The sequence below is a fragment of the Vicugna pacos genome, chromosome 11 (genome assembly GCF_048564905.1).
Source record: "Vicugna pacos chromosome 11, VicPac4, whole genome shotgun sequence".
NCBI lineage: Eukaryota > Metazoa > Chordata > Mammalia > Artiodactyla > Camelidae > Vicugna > Vicugna pacos.
The window spans coordinates 53,201,590-53,222,885 of record NC_132997.1 but is presented as its reverse complement, the minus strand read 5'-3'; the positions used below and the strand labels follow the sequence as shown (position 1 = coordinate 53,222,885).

The 21,296-nt window shown below is 39.7% G+C and overlaps 1 protein-coding gene and 1 long non-coding RNA gene across 4 annotated transcripts in view; one reads left to right on the top strand and one right to left on the bottom strand.

Moving 5' to 3' along the window:
- Positions 1–10,292, bottom strand: part of LOC116282355 (uncharacterized) — a 68,001-nt gene extending 57,709 nt beyond the window's left edge. The window contains exons 1-2 of the long non-coding RNA XR_004191832.2: positions 10,152–10,292; positions 6,015–6,113 (exon numbers count right to left, since the gene is read on the bottom strand). This is a non-coding gene — a long non-coding RNA (uncharacterized lncRNA). The remainder of the gene's footprint in view (positions 1–6,014; positions 6,114–10,151) is intronic.
- The window catches only part of MYPN (myopalladin), a 73,571-nt gene extending 60,782 nt beyond the window's left edge, over positions 1–12,789 (top strand). For all 3 annotated transcript variants that reach the window (XM_072971420.1, XM_031682190.2, XM_015246664.3), the window contains 8 exons: positions 195–416; positions 1,636–1,785; positions 2,687–2,769; positions 3,956–4,082; positions 5,282–5,489; positions 7,012–7,177; positions 8,438–8,571; positions 11,329–12,789. In XM_072971420.1, the coding sequence (XP_072827521.1) occupies positions 195–416; positions 1,636–1,785; positions 2,687–2,769; positions 3,956–4,082; positions 5,282–5,489; positions 7,012–7,177; positions 8,438–8,571; positions 11,329–11,498 (1,260 nt within the window). In that variant the 3' untranslated portion in view covers positions 11,499–12,789. The remainder of the gene's footprint in view (positions 1–194; positions 417–1,635; positions 1,786–2,686; positions 2,770–3,955; positions 4,083–5,281; positions 5,490–7,011; positions 7,178–8,437; positions 8,572–11,328) is intronic.
- Positions 12,790–21,296: the final 8,507 nt, after the last annotated feature.

The window sequence follows — 21,296 nt, the reverse complement described above, 5'->3', positions numbered from 1 at the left end:
TGTAGTACAGACACTGAAATCTCCTTTAGTGCTCCATGGTGAGGAACTGGAAATGAAACATGCCTGGTTTATTGAGGTTCCATCATGTAAATCTAACATTTGAATCTTAAAAAGTCTCATCCTCAAATTATACTGATGAACACATTCTTCCTCATCCATAGAAACTGAAACTGAAACATTTACCATTTTAACAGGAGTACAAAATTTCAAGCTTTGAGCAGAGGCTGATGAATGAAATAGAGTTTCGCTTGGAACGTACCCCTGTTGATGAATCAGACGATGAAATCCAACATGACGAGATCCCCACGGGCAAGTGTATTGCTCCCATCTTTGACAAAAGACTCAAGCACTTCCGGGTTACAGAAGGCTCTCCAGTCACATTCACCTGCAAAATTGTTGGGATACCTGTTCCAAAGGTAGGGGAAGATGACCAGCCAGTCAGCCAATCAAAGTGCAGAACTATAAAGAGTGCCTTCAAGAAAGTCTTATCAAAAAAAAAGAGAGAGAAAGAAAGTAAGAAAGTCTTATCAGACCTCTATGAAGTATCCACAGAGGGAATGAAAAACAATACCAGAAAACTAATTAAGCCCATATAATTTGACTAAAAAGAGACAATCAGGAATAGGATCATGAAATAGTCAGGCAAGAAGTAAATCAGACTACTTATGGGTAAGTTGACATTTTTATAAAAGTTTAAATTAAGTTTCTTAGTCATGATCTTCTGTTTTGGGCTGTTGATTCTCTCAATCATCAAACTCACCAAACTGACATTTTTCTTCATATTTAACATTTACTGAATATCCACAGCACGCCTGTTGTACCAAGTCAGCTATATTTGTATCATTACTATCAGGTTGGTAAATGCCAAAAATGTCATATCGTTACCTCTGGCTGCTGAAAAATCTTATGAGTCACCAGATTTTTTGGCAGTCAGCTGAGAGAAGGATTTACACCAGGTTTGTCTGCAGCAGGGAATTGCTCCACTCTTGTTTCACAGACATTAATGTGCTGTTAGCATGTATGATTAGGTAGCCAGGAAATGTAGAGAAGGGCAGCTGCAACCAGTACTTTCTCCCCGATCTTTAAGAGATCTCCTTGATACACACAGAAGTTAACATGAAAACCATGTATACTTAAATTTTAATCAGATGAGAAATGTATTAGCATATGAATCTTGGCCTCGTTCTACTTGGTATAATAAACCATACTCTCCTTTCAAGTAAGGTGAGCTATTCGAGGCCCTGAGACCTGGGACTGCAGGAGACTTGAGCTTGTAAAAAAGGATAATGGGGAAAGTTCCAGACTCCTGGTTTTCATTACTTTGCCTCTGAAAACACATCTGGTCCTTAGCATGGCTTTTTAAGAAATTAAAAAGTACAGTAAAACTAGTCAAAAGCCTTATCTCAATCCTAAATTATATATCATTTTTTTACCTAAAAATTCTGTGTGTACAAGGAGCATATCACGCTGTCATTTATCATATGTTTTATAACTCTTTTCTAAGTGTTTTAGAAGGGATGGGTTCCTTGTTGTAGAGATGGCAATCCACCATTGCCTCTTCCTATTCTTTACATCTTTATACTCTAAAGATGTACAGAATGGTGTTAAATTCTCCTTGATTATTTTTCATCACAGGTTTACTGGTTCAAAGATGGAAAGCAGATTTCAAAGAGAAATGAGCGCTGCAAAATGAGGCGAGAAGGAGATGGGACATGTTCTCTGCACATCGACGCCACCACCAGTGATGATGATGGCAACTACACCATCATGGCTGCCAACCCCCAGGTGGAGATCAGGGCTCTGCGCCGCACTGCACTCTGAGGAAGGAGCGGTTGATGTCATTGTGAATAAACCTTGAGAAGTGCGAGTTACTAAGGATAGCTGGGGAAAGTGAATGAGAAGCACTAAAATTGTGTGTAACTAGAGCACAGTATCACAACTTACAAGACCAGTCAGCTGCTGATGGGTCACTCAACCCTTCAGCCTTAGTCAGAGAACGTCCGCAGTGTCTATACACTAAGTAAACGCCCCAGACCTATGAGACTAAATCTTGTGTTTATCAATTCACTGACTCTCTCAAAGAGCCTATAAATCATTCTGTCAAAGACTGATGTGTCATTTTCTGTTCTTTAAAGAATAAATTACTTCATAAAGACTTGTGACTACCCCCACTCACAAATTTTTATCAAAGCTGGAAAGCCATCATCTTTCGCTCTCCTTTTCTGAAGAGATGAAGACTTAAAATTCCCATTAAAGATATGGCAGGATAAATGCCTTCAACTGCTATTAGAATAGGAGGTACAGCACTATAATTTCTACTCTCACCCACTCCTCCTATTAAAATGTTAATTTTGAAGATAATCTCTATAGAGGAAAGTATAAAAATACATGGCCATGATCTCTGCATGTGCCTGCAGACATTAAGTGCACAAGAATTAAAATTTTTTACTTTTGTGCTCTGTTCATTCTCAGCTTAAAAATGAAAGTCATCACAATACTCTTAAAAATCCTTTCCCCTAGAATACTATAAGTGGTTTAAGGAGTTTTATCATTTTCATTCTCCCCTCCAAAAAACCTCTCAATATTTAGCCAAAATTTCTCATAATGTTCCAATCCATAAAAATGTATATAAATAGGAAAATGTAGAATTCTTCTATTTTAATTTCATTCATTTTCTGTTTCTCAGGGGAGAATCAGCTGTTCTGGCCACTTGATGGTACAAGGTTTGCCCATTCGCAGTCGACTAACAGCTGCTGGTCAGTCTCACAGGTAAAGACAATAAGAATCTCCTTTCTCTAGCCTCTCCCAAACATCCACCCACCACAATGAGCACTGAAGTACTGGATCAACAGATTGTTACTTAACATGTGGTCCTCCACCTGGAGCATCTGCATCACTTGGGAGCTTGTTGCAAATACAGAATTCCAAGCCCCACCCAGACCTACTGAATCAGAATCTACATTTTAATAAGATCTCCAGGTGACTCATAAGCACACTAAATTTAAGAAGCATTGGTCTACAGTACACTTTTAATTGTTCAAAATTTGTAACCATCAGTAGCACCTGTGCACAAAATATATAAATCTTTGAATTAAATTACCTTTACCTTTAAAAAAAGAGAGACCATTAATGATTATATATATATACAAATCAAAAAAATATTTTTGCTGCTGTTGTCTACAACATGACAGTTGTCTCCAACATAGCAAATGGCTTTCCTCTTCTGTGATTTTACTAATCACAGAAGAAAGAGCCTGGCTTTCTCTTGAGTCTTATGGTGCCACAAAGTCTTAGCAAAGCATTTTATAGTTGCTGACATGGAAGAATTAAATGAGACTTAGCAAAGCAACAAAAATAGTGACCCATGTTTCAGATACAGCATTTCACCACCATTGTAACTATACCTACTTAGTTTTTTTTCCCCCTTCTTCAAGAACACCTGTTACTGTTGGTCAGTCTTAACCAGTCTAAGTTCACGATCATCTTTAATCGTCTGACATAATTTATTAGCCAGGTTAAATTTTATTACTCAGAGACACAGGGATTGCAGCTGCCTTGTTCTGGGTAATAAACAGGACTTCTCTTTTGGCTCTCATTTCAGGTTCAGATTGAATACTGATTTATTTGTTTATTTGGAAACTTTTGAACAACTGGTCAAACCCAGAGCAAGGGGAGCTGAACCACTTAACCCAGAACGACTTCAGAGAGAAAAAAAACCTAAAGCCTGTTTATTTAATCACAGATCTCACAAGATAATCCTACAGTGTATGAGATGCTTAGTATTTTGTCTTTTACAACAGCTCCACATTATTATCTATTATTTCTTTATGGTCCCGCATACCCCTCCAAAAAAAAAATCTTTTCTCCAAGCCCTATAGCCATGCCTAAATGCCTACTCCCATAAGTTTGGAAATTGGTTTCTATGTTTAATGCCCAAACATGCTTGCTGTTCTAGAGGAAGGTCCCGAGTGCAAGAAAGAGACAAAGAGCCCCTCCAGGAACGCTTTTTCCGACCACACTTCCTGCAGGCTCCTGGGGATATGGTAGCTCACGAGGGGCGCCTCTGTCGCCTGGATTGTAAGGTAGACTCTAGCACCCGTCCTTGGTTCCAGATTTGTTCATATTTTGTATTTGTTTGTTTGCACACACTTTCGTTTGTATTTGTTTTATGGGTTTTGTTTTGTTTGTTTTTCAGGGAAACGGGGCTGGGGAAGAGAGAAAGATCACTATTTTTTTCACAAGGTTCTTTTGGACCATTTAATACCAAACAAAAGTATTTCATAAAAATTTTAAGTGTCAATAAAAATTACACTGCTATTGTATGATGTTAACTCTGCACTGGTAAAGGACAACCAAAACGGTGATGAAATGTAGATGTTTTCCATATGATGCCTGGAAAGTCTTTATTACCATAAAGCCAAAAGGATGATTTTTGCATCCTTGAAGTGAACTGTGAAGTACAGCCTTTGAAAAAATTATAGTCTTGAAAAGATGGCTCCAAGGCACTTGATGAAAACAGAGGCTGGTTTCTCATACTAATCAAATCTGTCACCTTTAGCTAGTCTACATTCTACTTCAGAATCTATGTTCAACTGAACAGCATGGACATTTCTCAGTATGAACAGAAACTTAAGTTACCCCTTCTGCCCCAAAGATGTAGAATGCTATAGAAATTTAGATGCAAATTAGAAGCAGCTCCAGGTTAAGCATTTACAGAATCTGCTCCTCTAGGTAGTTCTTGCTCTCCCACCAGCTGTCTAATAACACTTGGGATTGATCGCTGACATATTCCACCCTAAACCCTAAAAGATATCAATGCCTGGGTCCCATCCCCAAAGATTCTGATTCAATATAGTAAGTGGGCACCAGGATTGTCAAACACTCTTCTTGTAATTATGATACACAGCAAGCTTTGAGAACGCTGGTTTAATGTCTGTCCTTTTCTTGTCTCCCTCTTGCTTATTAGGCACGTAAGCAATGTATCATCTCTGAAACTGACACTGCAGGCCTATTTTATATAGTTAGCTTTTTAATTCTTATTTATTCTAATCCAGAATATAATCATGACCCAAACTGGAGTCAAAATACTATCTGATTTAAATTCATGCGGCCATTCATCCAGATCCCTCTTACCCTGATGCTCCTGCAGAGAGGTTTGTCACCACTCCACATTCCCTCTCACTATCCTTTTGGTGCCAGACCAGGATGAAGAATTCAGCCACCAGATAAATCTGCCTGTCATCAGTTTGTCATTTGCCTCAGCTGTCCTGTTGTTTATTAGGTGAGTGGCTTACCGCCCCCGGAGCTGACGTGGCTGCTCAATGGCCAGCCTGTGCTGCCAGACGCCTCCCACAAGATGCTGGTCAGGGAGACCGGAGTCCACTCTCTACTCATTGACCCACTCACTCAACATGATGCAGGGACCTACACCTGCATTGCTACCAACAAAACCGGGCAGAATTCCTTTAGTCTGGAGCTCACTGTAGTAGGTAAGATTTGCTGCTGGGACCCCTAAACATAACTCCCTCCAAAGTTATTGCCCAAATATGCAGAGCCTGTGATATCACTCCTGAGTTCTTTGCCCCACCAAATCATATCTGTTTCTCCTACACTGTAGTAAGGGTCATGTTTCCTACATCGCTGTCAAAAACATATCAGTAAGCTAAAAACATAATATGGTACCTTGTGCATATCATGCATGCAATAAGTGGTGGTTATTGTAATAGTCAATTAATCAATTAATGAATCACTAATTAATTGACTATAGCTAAATTCCGGTCACTTGCCATACAGCACACCACTCCTGGAACATACCAGGGTCTCCCCCATCCCAAGCATCCATGCCTTTGCATCAATGGTCCCTTTACCTGAAATGCCCTTCTTTGCCTAGCAACCTCCTACTCATTCTCTGAGGCTTACTTCAAATGTCACCACAAAGGCACAGTGAATCCACCAGGCACATCCTCTGCTGTCTCCACAGCACTCAGTAAAGAAGAGACTCTAAGAGCACTCACCGCCTTCTGTGTAAATATTTTCTTTTGCCTCCCTGAAGAGAGCTTCCCAGGTCAGAGATTCTGACTTGTTCTGTGTATCTCGGATGTCTGACTCAGTGCCTGGAACACAGATGTTCAACAAATGTTGAATCGATAACTAAACAAATGAACCCTTACCTTATAAGATTATGTGAATAAAACAGTGTTAATGCCTACAGATAAGAATGACAAGTCATCAGCACCTGGGAGGTGCCAGCTCCTCAGGGCAGTAGTTCAGCCAGAATTAATTTCAGAACCTACAAAATCTCATGCCGGGCTTTCTCCTGCTGTCTCCCTTGGATGGCCCCTGAAGGAAGTCAGCGTGGCTTCAGAATGCTAATCCTCTCTCTAGGCTAGTACCGCTTCCTCATTCTATCTTTTTCTTTTTCTCACTCTTAGTTCCTTCTCACTAACAGAACAGGAAGAGCCCATTCTGCAAGGACATTTTGATTGCAGCTTTTACTTTTTTCCCCTGCTATTTTGCTAAAGTATTGACTCTGGAAACCCTGAGATATGAGGTATCTTTGCCTTAACCGGTTCTGTGGGGAAAAAAAGCCTTCTTAGGAAGCATAATTTTTTTTCAATAGTATACTTCTTTCAACTTTTCTGTAGCTATAAAAATTTTTCGAAATAAAAAGTTGAGGGGAAATGAACATATATTCTACAACATGAACTCCTCTAAAAAACACAAAAAGATATACTTAGTATCTAAAATATATCATTTCTCAAAATTTACTGCTGAGCAATAAATAAAAATTCCCTTAATTTCACACCTATCATTTGCATCCCATGTGTGTCACCCAAATCCTTGAGTGTTGTTTCTCATAAAATAGGCAGAGACAGTTTCCTCATTTCTTTTTTAATCACTTCTGGAGCTTTTACCAAGGCAGTGATCTTCACTAAGAGAACTGTAATGAGTCTGAGGCACAGACCCCAAGGCATTTCCTACTCAAACTATCATGGTCCTCCTCTCATTCAGCCAAAGAAGTGAAGAAAGCGCCTGTGATCCTGGAGAAACTGCAGAACAGTGGAGTTCCCGAAGGCCACCCAGTGAGACTGGAGTGCAGGGTGATAGGCATGCCTCCGCCCGTGTTCTACTGGAAGAAGGACAACGAGACCATCCCTTTCACCAGAGAGAGGATCAGGTACAGCCTCCACCCATGTCCAAGCTTGATGGGGAGGTGTGTGGGGCCGCCCAAATAAGTCTGCAGCCTTTTGAATCTGGCTTCCTTCACTTAACCTAACGTATTTGCGTTTCATCCATGTTATTGTGCGTATCAAAAATTTACTCCATTTTGTTGCTGAGTGGTAGTCCATTGCATAGATATTCCAGTTTTAAAGCCTTAATTTTTAAGCTTGAAAAGCTACAAGGAATTTATAAAGATCGTGCATATTTTTTGGTCATGTGTCTTCAGTCATATTAGTACCAAGAAAACCTTCTGACAGTAAAAAGCTAAAATAAAATCAAGCAAAACAAAATTTTAAGGCAATACTCCTTCTCCATCCGTCATCACATGGCTGTTTTTCAAGTAACTTTAAGGATCCATTTTCCTAAAGTGGGTGCCTTGCTTAATTTCTCGAAAACATCCTTAATTCTTTGCCATTTTGGTCTCATACCACAAAGGCAGCTTGCGTCCAGAAATTCCTACTGAGAATTATTTCTTCACAGTAAGCTGAATTTGTCCCAGAGGATGCTGGGGTTTGCAGAATTTTGGCATCTAAAAAGTCTATGTATATATATAGGTCAGGATTTTTTTCTGTTAAGACATATGCAAGAACAGAGAATATTCTTGAGTTAACACTTCAGTGTAAATTAATGAAATGTGTTAAACCCGGCCTGAAATTCTGGTGTAATTATCCAGGAGCGTAATATGCAGTCAAAGCTGAGAACTACTGATGTTGAGAAAACAGGAGAACATACTGATTTGCTCCTGAGCTGCATTATGCTAAATGCTGCCATGCCCTGTTGTTTATATTAACAAATACCCTCTCCATGCTAACAGTTCATTTATCCCTGGACTCTTTCAGTCTACTCTCCCACAGCTTCTTAACAAAGTTCTTGTTGCAATGTCCAACCTGGTTTGGAAAAGAGATTCTTCTGGACTTTGGTTGTGACAAGTAGGGGTGCCCTTGGTAGAACAGTGGCAAAGGCAAGGTCTCAGCCACAGCTGTCAACTCTCATCTTGGCCTCACTACGTTACCTGCTGTTCTTTTGTGATTTCTTTCCACCTTCAAGTTTGCCTCTGATGCGTGGTTAGAACTGAGTCCTCTTCCCTCCCTCCCCAGGGTCTAGAAGGGAAGGGGGACCAGAGCACTGCTCAATTTGCCTGGGTCTCCCAGAGCCCTAAACTCAAGACTGTTTCTGCCCCCAGATACAATACACATATATTCTTTCTTTCCTTCAGCATGCACCAGGACACAACTGGGTATGTCTGCCTCCTTATTCAGCCAGCAAAGAAATCAGATGCTGGATGGTACACATTGTCAGCCAAGAATGAAGCCGGCATCGTGTCGTGCACTGCCAGGTTGGATATATATGGTAGGTGTAATGGCATCAGTTGAAAATCTGTGTGTGAGAGGCAACTTAAAAATCTTTCTGAGGGGAAGGTGTAGTTCAAATGGTAGAGTGCATGCTTAGGATGCACGAGGTCCTAGGTTCAATCTACAGTACCTCCATTAAAAAAAAACAACTAATAATAAATAAATAAACCTAATGACCTATCCCCCCCAACAAATTTTTTTTTTGAAGAATAGGTGTAGTATGTTTTCATAAATGAATTGGTCAGATTATATTTTAGCACTTAAAAGAGATGGACTTTTAAAGTCATTTCATCCTAGTCACCTCAGGGCTTTTATATACTTTTCCATTTTACTATAAGGTTAATCGTCTTCCAAAAGAGGTTAATTTTTCTGGGCTTCTAATACTGGGAATTACAGCTGATTGCAGAGCGTTCCGAGGCTTGTACGTCTGATCACCCAGCATCTTCATGCCAACTCCTTACTGCCCTGGGTCACCCACTGGAACTCCCTCCCCACTGCCTGTCATTTCCTCAGCCATACAGCCACCCAGCAGAATTTTCCAGACCCTATTCATTTGTTAATTCATTCTACAAATATTTATTACCCCAATCCCAAAATCAGACTAATAATAGAAAGCTGTCCTAATAATAATATCAGATGATTTTAGTGACTTGTAATTTATGAAATGGTACCCTTAGATCCTCCCAAACCCAGGAGAGTATGGTAATTGTTGTTACCCTCACTTAAATGCTGAAGAAACCTGGAGACTTAGGTTAATTGACTATAGTAGGAATGCAAATCCGGGTTTTTGCATGGCTCCGTTGAGCCATGTTTCTGATTTTCAAAAAGATTCACAAGTTAATCTTTACTAATGTATCTGTGTACTCTACTCCTCTCCCCTATAATTTTGACATTAACTGGTATTTTTGGAGACATAGTCCCCAACCTGAAAGAGTAATCCTTTTTCTTCTCCTTAAAAAAAAATATATTGGTCAGCCTAATAAGTTTCTTATTCATTACTGGTTTAACACGATGCATCACAAATAAGAGTACCTCTGCCTAGAATCTGAAGTTCCAGTCATCTCCAGGTGCACACCAGGTATTCCCTTTTCTGAGTACCGTAGAGGAGGGGCCTTGGTCTGTCGTTTTCCCTAGGTAATATACTGCTTTCTGGTTCTTTACCCTTATCCGTGGACTTGAAAAGAAACTGAGCTGTGAGAGAAGCTGACGCTAATGTACTTTTCCCTGGGAGAGTCCGAGGAGAGAGAGGCCGCTGACATGTTTTTTAATCTAGGCTAAACGCCTTAACTATTTCACTCACATCACCATGTCAGAGGGAAACAGGTCTTCAACTAAGAAACTCAGGACCAATAAGCCCTGAAACGCCTTTCTAACTTCCAGTCTTGAGTGCCGGCTATGGCTGGTCCCCGCTCACGCCCCGCTGGCTCCTGTGCCGATTCCGCCGCACTAACAACACGAGGCGGTGTTTCCTCAGCCGGGACAGCGCAGAGGGGGAGGGGACGGGGGCCTGGGGCTACATTCAGCCATTTACCCCCCTACCCCCGGCCCCTACTCCCACCCACCACCACCATTTCCTACTTGTCTGAGGAAGCCGGACGCTGGGCTCCCCTCTCTCCCCGAAAGGGGCGCTTCCAGCTGCACGAGGAGCCCGCGTCAGGCGTCGGAGCGCAGGGGAAGCTGAAGAGGCGGAGGGCCCGGGGGGCGGGCGCGGGCGCGCGCGCGGGGAAGGGGGCTTGACGAGCTGCTCGCGGCTGCCTTGCTGAGTGCCTGTCTTTTGTGGAGTCGCCGGAAGGTGTGTCCCTTTCTGTAGCTTTCGAAATTTGACTTTATCAATTCACTCAGAGGTATTCAGACTCTGAAAAACTAAATCAAAATCCTGAAATCAACAAAGGACCAATCCATAAATGGGAACGCTAACAGGATCCGTAGCTCTTGAGGACCCAGAGCGTCAATGATCCCCACCTGGTGCTCCCTCTTCCCCACATCAAGGTCCTCGGAAACCTAAGGAGAAGACTGCTTGGTAATTTCTGAATCAGAGACAACACCAAGGACCGAGCAGTTTGGATGGGTATTTCATTCAGGTCATGTTCAAGCCTAAGGATCCTGTCTGCTAAAAACAGGATCTCCTTTGGACGGTGCTTGGTCATCCTAATATCCTGAGATATTATAAAATCCTAAAATCCTGAAATATGGTTGATTGCACATAAGTTACTTTTCAGTCTTCTTGCTGTAACTCATTACAACATGATTACGGTGGTAGGTCGGTAATGACTGTTTAGGGTGACTGGGGTGTGCAGTGGGTTCTGGTCAGAGGAATGAACTCATCTTTTGGCTTCCACTTTCACAGACTTTTTATCTCCACCTTTTGGGGTGCCCTCTCTTGAGAGCCTATCACCCTCTCTACACTCCCCCTAGCAGACTCCATGCTAGGTCATAGAGGAGATAATTCTGAGAAATCACCCTAGCCACCCCACTCTTACTTCTTACAGTCCCAGATTTTACTGGATTAGAATCGTGGAGTTTAGAATTTGGGGTTAAATCACCAGCCCAATTTCTCTATTCCTGATAGGGAAGGAGAGACTTTACTGCCCTCTTCTACAAATGAGGCATTTCTTTTACAAATGACCCAGATATATTTCAATACTTTACCAAGACCCTGCAGAAAGTGTTGGAGTGAGGACAGAATGCAGCCCTGCATGTACCTACCTACATTGTATTCCTTTGATCATAACACGTTATTTGGTCCATTTTCCAGCTCAGTGGCACCACCAGATCCCACCCCCCATGTCCCTCCGGCCCAGTGGCAGTCGCTACGGATCTCTCACCAGTAAAGGACTTGACATCTTCTCTGCTTTCTCCTCCATGGAAAGCACAATGGTGTATTCATGCTCTTCTCGGAGTGTAGTGGAGAGTGATGAACTTTAAAAATGTCTGGGTGCCTGCTGTGCAAGGGGGCGGACTGTGGAGGGGGAAGGAGGACGAGCCAGGTACCATAGTTTCCAAGCAGCTGGATTTGAGTACGTTCCCACACTGCTGGACCTGTGGCAAGGAGTGCTTTGCGTAAGTCAGCTGGGGACTCTTGCAGTCTCAGCAGGAGGAGAGATGTAGGGCTGTGCCTTTTAAAGATTCCAACAAAAATGTGAGAAGATGATATAGATGAACCAAATGTCATGCAGGTGACATCGACTGCTTTGGGGAAAAGCTAGCATGCTCCCCTGCCCCCTGCTGTGTTAGGGGTGTTTAGGCCACACTAGGAGCAATTAGGGGCCAGGTGCTTGGGCTGAGAGGAGTTAGGTAGTAATGACCTTAGGTATCACTAACTCACCAAACAGTGCAAAGGAAAATGCAGGGTGGGGTGTAGAGGAGGTCTCCATCACATTTCACTGATGATTACAGCCATAGCAATAGTCTTGGTAGATTCATTAAATCAACTTCTACTTAGCACTAGGAGAGCATGCCATAAACTCACGTATGTGGAGAAGCACTTTTGATTTGCTAATCCTGGGTGTACTGAGCCACATAAAAAGTATCAAAATGTCTTTGAGATAACAAAAAAAAAAATCACTGAAACAATATTGCACAGTGCACTTATTCTACAGCCAAAACAGGGCCCCACTAGCCTGTCTGCACCATTTTCTTTTGGATACAATGGTGAGTGGTTTTTCTTTGTCTATCCCTAGATTCTAGAACTATAGGATTGTAAATAAACCAACCAGAAAGAAATTTTCTGCAGGGTCACTTTTAAAACTATTAGTTTCCATTGCCATTTGCAAAACACTCAGTCATCATCCTCCTCTACCCACAGAATATTGACTCTCCCACTCCTCCCCTCTCCCCAGAAGTCTGGAAGTTTATGAGGCAGTGAGGAAGGAAGAGATGCAAACACGGAGAGGAAGTGATAGGAGGGTGTTTTGTTTCATTTTGTTTTGTTTTTTCATTTACCCGAGCAAAGCAGTGGTTATGGAAGGAGAGATCTTTAATCGTTGTGAAATGCTTGGAGATCATTAGTCAAATTGCATTTTCTATACAGAAAATATTATGCTAACTGAGAAGGTGGGAGAAACAGGGAATGTGCACCTTTATTCTAACCCACCCATTCAAAACCTCCCTCTCCACTTAAGGAGTTTTTAGACTTAAGTTCACTGCGCTATCCCAGTGCCTGGAAGAGTGCTTAGCACAAAGTAGACATTCAATAAATATTTGTTGGATAAATGAATCTTACATTAAAGAAATCTACAATGCATGCACCAGTCAAAAAGTTGCCCTAGGAATGGTCAGCACAGCACAGTGAGCTCCAGATTTACCAGGGAAATGAATTGCAAAGTCTGTAACCAACTCCCTGTGCCCAAGTCTCTGGGGTTCTCTGAGCCAGGCACCCTCAGGTGGCATCTTACTCAAGTGAACAAATAGTAATTGCTTAGAAAGGCTTAAAATGTTCCCCACTTCAAGGCAAGGATTTCCAGGATAAAAATAAATTCATTCACTCAAAAAATCACTTGTGTATCTACTCTGTATAAGATGCTACACTACAGTCTGTGGGCCATACGCAGATTAAGACACAGTCCCTGCCTGCAGGGAGCTTACAATCTAGTGGGGGAAGAAAGATAAAAGACCTGTCACATGCTGCTTCTTGGGGCAAAAAATCTATTATTTATCAAAGAGAAGTTTCTAGTGCTCCTCATCCTATATTTTTCATGACCCTAAAATTATCTTATTTTCAATCTTTATTTCTTAATTAAACAAAATATCATAGGTTACATCCTTAAAAAATAAAGATTTCAAGCAGTTATTTAGCAAAATTATTAGATTTTTTTCCTTTTGTGTGTATACAGGAACAATAGTAAAAGACTAGGCAATTGGAATGAAGTAGAATGCATTCCACATAGAATGCGTCCTGTAAAATGTTCTGTTTTCATATTGGCTTCTATTCGCTAATCTCTTTATAACCAAAAAGCACTTTTTAACTCCAGGGTTGCTTCCCCACAGTTGTACACCCAACCTCCTCATTACATCTGTTAATGTAAATTCTAGACCGTTCTCCCATGAAAGGATTTTCTTCATCTCGTTATGTCTTCGCTTTCTGAATACTTTTTAATCTTGAATGTTGTTTTACAGCATTCAACATAGAACTAGGATAAATATTTTATTTGGCCACTAGATGGCACTGTCGAACCTAAACTATAGCAAGCTTCAAAATTCCTGGAATTTCAACTATTGGATTATGTTAACAGCAGGGTTTCTGTTAACCTCAGCACTATTGACATTTGGGGCTGGATAACTCAATGTTGCAGCAGACTGTACTGAACACTATAGGATGTTTAGCAACATCCTTGGCTTGTGCGCACTGGGTGCCAGTAGCAGAGCAGCCCCTCCCCAAGTTGTGGCCACCCAAAATGTCCCCAGACATTGCCATATATTCCCTGGGAGGCAGGATTCCCTTTTGTTGAGAACTACTGTGTTGAATAAATCCAAATTCTATTGGAATTCAATTGCAGTGAGATATATGTATATAAGAAATTTTAGTTCCACTGGATATGTTTGGACTCAACATATCCAAAGTCAGATTCATCATCTTCACTTTCATAAACCACTCTTCATTCTAGTTTAATGATTCTATTAATGGCATCAACCACAGTCCTAATAATCCAAGTAAAGTGTATTCAAGTCATTTTTTTGCTTCCTCTTTCCAGTCGATTGACAAATCATGTTATTTCTAACTCTATTATTTCTTTTATATTCAGGCCTTTCTTTCCATCCTCTTATAGTTCCCCAGTTCAGACTTTCAGTACTTTCTTAATTTCCCTCAATACTGCTGACTTCAACTATTATAAGAGACTTCTAACCAGTCTTTCTGCCTTTAGTCCTGCTTTTTCTCCCCACTCAAAATCTAGCCTAGATCTCAGCATCAGATCATTCTTCCTGCTCCAATCATATCATTCCCCAATTTTCGAACCCCCAGTGGCTCCTTGGAGTCAACCCAGGTACCAGCTGTTCTGCTCTGTGGAATTCAAGGCTTGTTGCAATATGATCCTAAAGCTTTTCATCTGTTCCTCAGAAAACATACTCAGTTCACGAGCAAATTTAACACAGGCCTCTGCTTTCCAGCCACATGGCTCTGTTTTTGCCTCCACCTGGAAGGCTTTCTCCCCAGTCTCCACCTATGGAAATCTTACCCATCCCTTAAAAGCCATCTCAAATGCTACTTTACTGCCTCTATGAAATATTTTCTGACCCCCACCCCCAAACCCCAATAAATATTCTATTTACTTTGAAACTTTATAGTAACATTTTTTAGTCTGGAAGAGAAGAGTTTGTGTAATATTTAATATAAAACACAGCCTCTATATACCTGTCTTTCCCCTTGCACTAGCTCAGTCTTGTCTGCACTAGATTTTAGCTACTTGTTAGTATGGACTGTGTCAAAAGCTTACCATGTGCCTTATACAGAGTAGGCATTCAATAAATATTTCTTGACCTAAATTGAAAATACTTTAAAATTCTAGGTAAGTCAGGATGTTTCTATATAAAGCAAATAGAGTCTAGTAGTGGCTCTTAACCTTGGCTGCACATAAGAATCTCCTGGGGGAGCTTTTAAAAATCCTGATGCCCAAGCCACAACCCCAAATCAGTAAGTCATAAGCTCTGGGGTTCCTTCATAGGCATCGGTATTTTCTTAAGCTTCCCAGGTAATCCCAATGAGCAATGAGATTAAGAGTCATTTTATTAACATGATTTGATCACAGAACTTACCCTAAAAGTTCCAAGGGATGCAGATAGCATAAGGCTGCAGCGTGGACATCGGTGAAGACTATCCTCCCTCCTTGTTGCACATGCAGTGCATGCCTGGAAAGTAGAAATCAACAAGCACTTTGGCCTTATTAGACCCTACTATTCTGCACTACACTCATTGGACATGTAGCATTCATGAAGCCCTCAGAGTTAGCTCAAAAACCTGCAAAAATTGACGGGGAAAGAGAGAAAGTTGGTGCAATTCTTCTGACTCTTTGCTTCAAAAAACCATACAGATCCCATAAGCACCCTTATTTTCAAACAAGTGAAGGGCTTTTTGTAACATGGTCAGTCATAGAAATGGGGATCAGAAGAAAAATGGAGAAAGAAAATGCACTATTAAAACCAAATTACCAAGCAGCCAATAGAAAGAAGCAAGACAACTTCCTCCTCCTCTTTCGTGTTTCTGATGTATCCAAGCTACACTGTCTATGGTCCTTTCTGCATCTTTCCCCTATTCTGTTTGTTTCTCCTGAGGTGCCCTACGCTCCATGTTCTGTAATCCCCCGTGGAATTACCCATCCCCTCTCACACCCCTCCCCACAGCCTGCCAGCACGCTTCATGCTCCAAATTGACCTAACTCCCATTTCATGCACCTTGGCTTGGTGTTCAGAAGAAAGCAGTCCAATTGAGCAAATCTGAATGCCTGTGAGTCTTTTAACTTCAGTTTAAAGCAGTTGCCTTCTTACTCCCATCAACTTCTAATTGATAGAATTGCTGGCAAGGAGGGGAAAAATCAGGCTGTGAGGGGAGACCTAGAAAACTGACTGAGTCAGACACCCAAATTCTTTTTGTTGATCATAACCTCCTCCTGTCCTCTTCCTCCCCACACACTACTAAAGTACTTTCCAAGCTGAGATCTTGGCCTGAGTCTGTTTGTATATGGGCTATTTATAAGTTGGTTGTAAACTCAAAGGCAAATTTACTCATAATGACCTTTATTCAAGGTCCCTTCCAGGGTAACCTGGACTCAAAGTATTTCCATGATGGTTGAGTTGAAAAATCATTGTGCCTCCCTCACCAGTAAGATGAACACTTCCTTAGATTGCAGCTGAGCTTTTTGAAGTTCTTTTTACCACTAATTGCCTTTTCTTGTTTTAAGTGGATCAATATTTCAGAAAGTTAATTACTGAAGCATTGCTTGAAGAATGAGAAGCACCTTCTGTTCTACACTTTGACAATGCAGTGGTCATCAGTATGCTAAAAAAAAAGTTGCTAATACCATGTTTTTTAAAAATCTGTGCGATGCAAAAAAAATTGCATATTTGTTAAAAATATGTTTGCCTCTTATTTCTGTGTAATTATATTAGTTAGCGTACTTGGTCTTATAAAATCATAAACAGGCTGCCTTTTACTATGTAAATAATGGGCACTTCAAACTCTGTAGAGCAATAGCCTTGAAATTGCAAGAAATAGAGAACAGACTTTTCAGTCCTCTGAGAGTTGAGCCATAAATGCTGAGAGTAAGCGTAAAGAAAATGGCTGTGCTGTGCAGGCATATAAACACTAATTTGCTAAAAGATTTAACATATAAGTGAATAGAAACTGTTGCCCTACTAATAAAAATTAAACTATTTTGACATTATTTGACAATAAATATTTTAAGGCTGAAATAAATGTGCACTTTTCTTTAAAATGCAGAAAACAGTGCTAGTTTCCAGGTTTAAAGATTGATTTCTGATAATGATTGAACCAATTTGTAATGTACAAATATGTATATTTGATACTTTAAAAGTGATTTTAAAAAATTATTCAAATTGTATAAATTACCACATGTTATAATCTGGTTAGATAAGATATCACTCGAGGAACAGAAAGATAACTGGGTTTTCGTCTTCCTAAAATATCCAGCAAATCCAATAAACTTCTTATAGTATGTTCTTTTACTTTCTAAGATAAAAGTTCATTCTGCCTCCTAACTGAAAACAGGGGCACATTAAAATGAGACTTTAAGATGGGAAAGATGAGGGAAAGGAGGCTTGACCAGTTTAGATTGTAAGTTAATGGAGATACAAGTATAGTTTTGCTACAATAGATAACAAAATAGTTTAAATACCCACTAAGAAACATGAATTATTTTCATATAGTATGGTAAGACTGAATTGCTCGATGTTCTAAAATTCCAAGAACCTGATGTTTCTAGACAGATTCAGTGAGTTATCTGCAAACTCGGCAGATTCTTATAATTTCCCCACAATTAGTGGTGCAAAAATCCAGTGAACTATATATACTAGTATTGACAGTAGCAATCACTACCAAAAGATTGATAAATGCACATGCACCTAGTATAAACGGTTTTACTATGTATTTTAAGGAGAGTTAAAATGCTGAAATAATTCACATGAGATCATATGAGTGTATCTGCATTTTTTAAACACATATTGCATTTTTAAACACACTAACTTTTATTTCTTCAGTATTTTGATTTCAGAGATACCTTATCCTCTTTTCTGATTAGTTTGCTTGCTTTTCCCAGTCTTTAGCATCAAGTTTCATGACATATTCTTCTCTCTCACTATCTCCCTGTCAAGATAAAAATCTGTCAAATGTTTAATAGTATTTGGAGAGCTCCTTATTTCTAGGAATTCTCTGGTGAATTTCAATGGGGACTTTTAATCATTCAGATGATTTTCTGACATGTTCTCTAATTTTTCTTAACTCTGGGATCTCTGTTTCTTTATCTGTAAAATAAGCAAAATATTTGAGACTTTCCCAGGATAGAAGGTAGGATAATTAAATATTTAAGAAGAGTTTACTATAGAGCCCCTTTTAAAAGGTGGTAACAGAGTTTTTTTCATTCCAAAGAAAATATTAAAAATAAAAGTAAGTAGCTAATTTGTTTAAAAAGTTCACATTTCTTGCTTGTCCCACTACTTTGTGTTCCCTTAGAAGGGTAGTACACAATGGTGGAATTTCTTCTTCCAAGATGGTATATCATTGGAAAAAACTTGGAGAAAAATCAAATAAATATCAAATAAATTCAAGAAATATCCTATCTGCTTTCTGCAGGCAGATACCAAGGAAATTTATTTCAATATAAATAGAATAGCCTAAGGGAAATCTGACTCCCACATCTGTGACTGAAGCTCGTGGAAATAATGACTCCACAGTGCACAGAGAAATAGCAGGAGTTCCTGTGTTCCTTTCTGGCTTAAGCAGTTCAGGACAACTCCACTGTAATGTTCCAGGCTCTAATGAAGAAACGTTCCACGCTAGTATGTCAATGGCTTTATGTTGAAATGAATCAACCTTAGGATAACAGATAGACATGGGCCCTCAAAAATGAGCATATCCTTTGGTCTCTGTTTTCAAGTTCTTATCTACATCAAGTCTGAATTTAACATCCATGATTCATTTCAGGCACAGGGACTGACAAAGGATGCACGTGTGCCCAAAGGCATTGCACTTACACACATACACACACGCACACACCCAAGCTAACTTAATTCAGTCAGAATCAAGTGACTTAAAGCTTTTCCTTTCTCTTCCTGCGTGAGTTCTTTCCACTTGAAAACACACAAGGCCCCAGAAGGCTCACAAACATGATATGCTTCCATCATAGGAAGCTTGAGTCAACTTATTTTCTTTTTCGGTTACTGAAATCCTAATGGAAAAATTATTATAGTAGCCATTTGAAATGTGTGAACTATGTAAACTGTATATTTTGCCTCTATTACTAGAAAGTAATTACTGGATCTTGGCTTGTATTCCTTTTCTTCTGCATTGTGCATGTTAGATATTCTTTGGGACTGAAAACCAATGATTGCTTAAACCAAAATGTTTGTAAGCATTAACTGCGTCTTTCTTCAGAAAATATTTGGTACTGTATTCCAGTAGACCACATCATCTCCATGACACCTGATACTGTTTCCTAACTGTGCTTTCTTAAAGAGTTGTTGGCGGCTGTGTTTTGTTTTGAAACTTTGCAATTAGAAGATGAAAAATAAAAATTAAGAACCAGTATTTAATTCAACCTGGATGTTTTTAGAAAGCAATTTAGAGGATGTGATGGACTGTTTCTTTATTCATTAAATAAAATTTTATTTATTCTCAGTAAATTGTTGGATTTGTTTTTGTTTTGTGTTTTGGTCCCAGACTCTGTATGTGAGATGGGTAAGTTCTTGCTCTCAGTAGTTTTCTTTCAGCTTGGGTATTTTTTGGATACACTGGAAGTTAAAAATAGCAATCCAAAAACCCTGTGTCAATTCAATAAAACACTTGTTAAAACTTGCACCCTCTAGTAATTCATGACCAGAGAAGGAAATGGGTATACAGGTGAGAAACTTGGTCATATACTTATGGTCTTGTATGTGTTTTGAAATTCCTTTCACCACAAGCAGCAATAAGAGATACATTTAGTGACACCTAATCAGACAACAGAGCCAAATTCAGTCCAAAATAGCACTTTGCTTTTACTATAAGATGGCAAAATTTAAGTGAACTGAGCCTTAATTGTTGAATCCTAGACCACTATTAACCACAACCCCAAAACACTCCATCTCGCTTATATCCTGCATAAATTTTAGATCTTCATTGTTATAAAGGTCACCTCATTAAGAAATTGGCAGTATTGGATATGAAGAAAGATAGCCTAGTCCTTCTTAAGATCTGCAGATACAAAGAATGGAACATCAATATAATCAGCTTTTGATAATGAGGTTAATGGTGTCATAATAGATCTTATTTAAATAAGCAGTTCTCAACCCTAAGTTAGAATCACCAGGGGAGCATTTAAAAAATATCTATGTCTAGGCCTTACCTCAGCGCAGTTAAATCAATTCTTGAGCTGGAGGCCCCAGTTTTTGTTTGTTTGTTTGTTTTTTGTTTTTTGAGTAAAAGTAGATTTATTCAGAGAAATGTACACTCCACAGAGTCTCAGAAGGCAAGAGAAAGGCCACGAGGTGTGGAGTTGGGTGCTTAGTTTAAAGGAAAGGTAGATGAGTTTTAGTATATTTTACAAGACTCCCGATGTGTAAATTCTAACGAGCAGTCAATGTCGAGAACCACTAGCTTAGATGGCATTTCTCCACCTTGAAAGCCTGGTTCATTTGTATGCAGTTACTCAGACTTTTGACCCTGGGGTTTGGCCTCAACCTCCAGCTGGCACCTAGGAAGAGCCCACATATAGTAACTAATGGAACTCAAACCCTGCCTGGGAGTGGGTCTTCTTTTATTATTAATGCCCCCTTAGTAGCCCTTACGGCACATATTTCTGATACTACACTGCTGAAGCATTCAGCTCTACTCTGCTCAGAATAATGTATTGATCAGTCATGTGTGTTCTTCCTGGCTTCTTCTGCAAGGACAATGATGATGTTGAGTAAGCCAGGCTATGCTTATGTACTTGATAATATTTGCTGATTTACTGAGAAAAGGGAGCCCAGGTAAAAGGATATTTTTGAATTTCAACATGTCCTGTTGTCAAACTAGAAAGAACTCCGATTTTAAAAGGTGAACAATATAGAATATTGTCGCAACTTGTAGGTTGCTTGGTAATCTAAATTCTATTATGTAAAATAATATATGAATCTTAACTTCAAAATTATTTTACATTTGTATTATCCAAGTTCCTAATCTATAAACCATGATGGATTCCCTCAACATACAGTTTGAGGAGTTTTATCAAAGACTGGATTTTATCGCTGAGATCCATTTATTTTTCCCTCAAATATCTTTCAAGAAAAAAATAGTGCATCGAGTAGGGTGGAAAGCTTAGGAATTTGCTAAGAGCTAAATTGCTTCCAGAGATTTCCAAAACACAGAAATGGGCAGCTAAAGTGTAATATTTAATAGATTTCCACTCTTTTGGGGGAGTGGGGATGGGGAAAAGAGGCATGGAATTAGAATCCCATCACTGTAATTAAATTGTTTGTTTTATTAAGAAACTCCTGTTAATGACCAAAAAAGAAATATTTATTTCATGTTTATCTCTG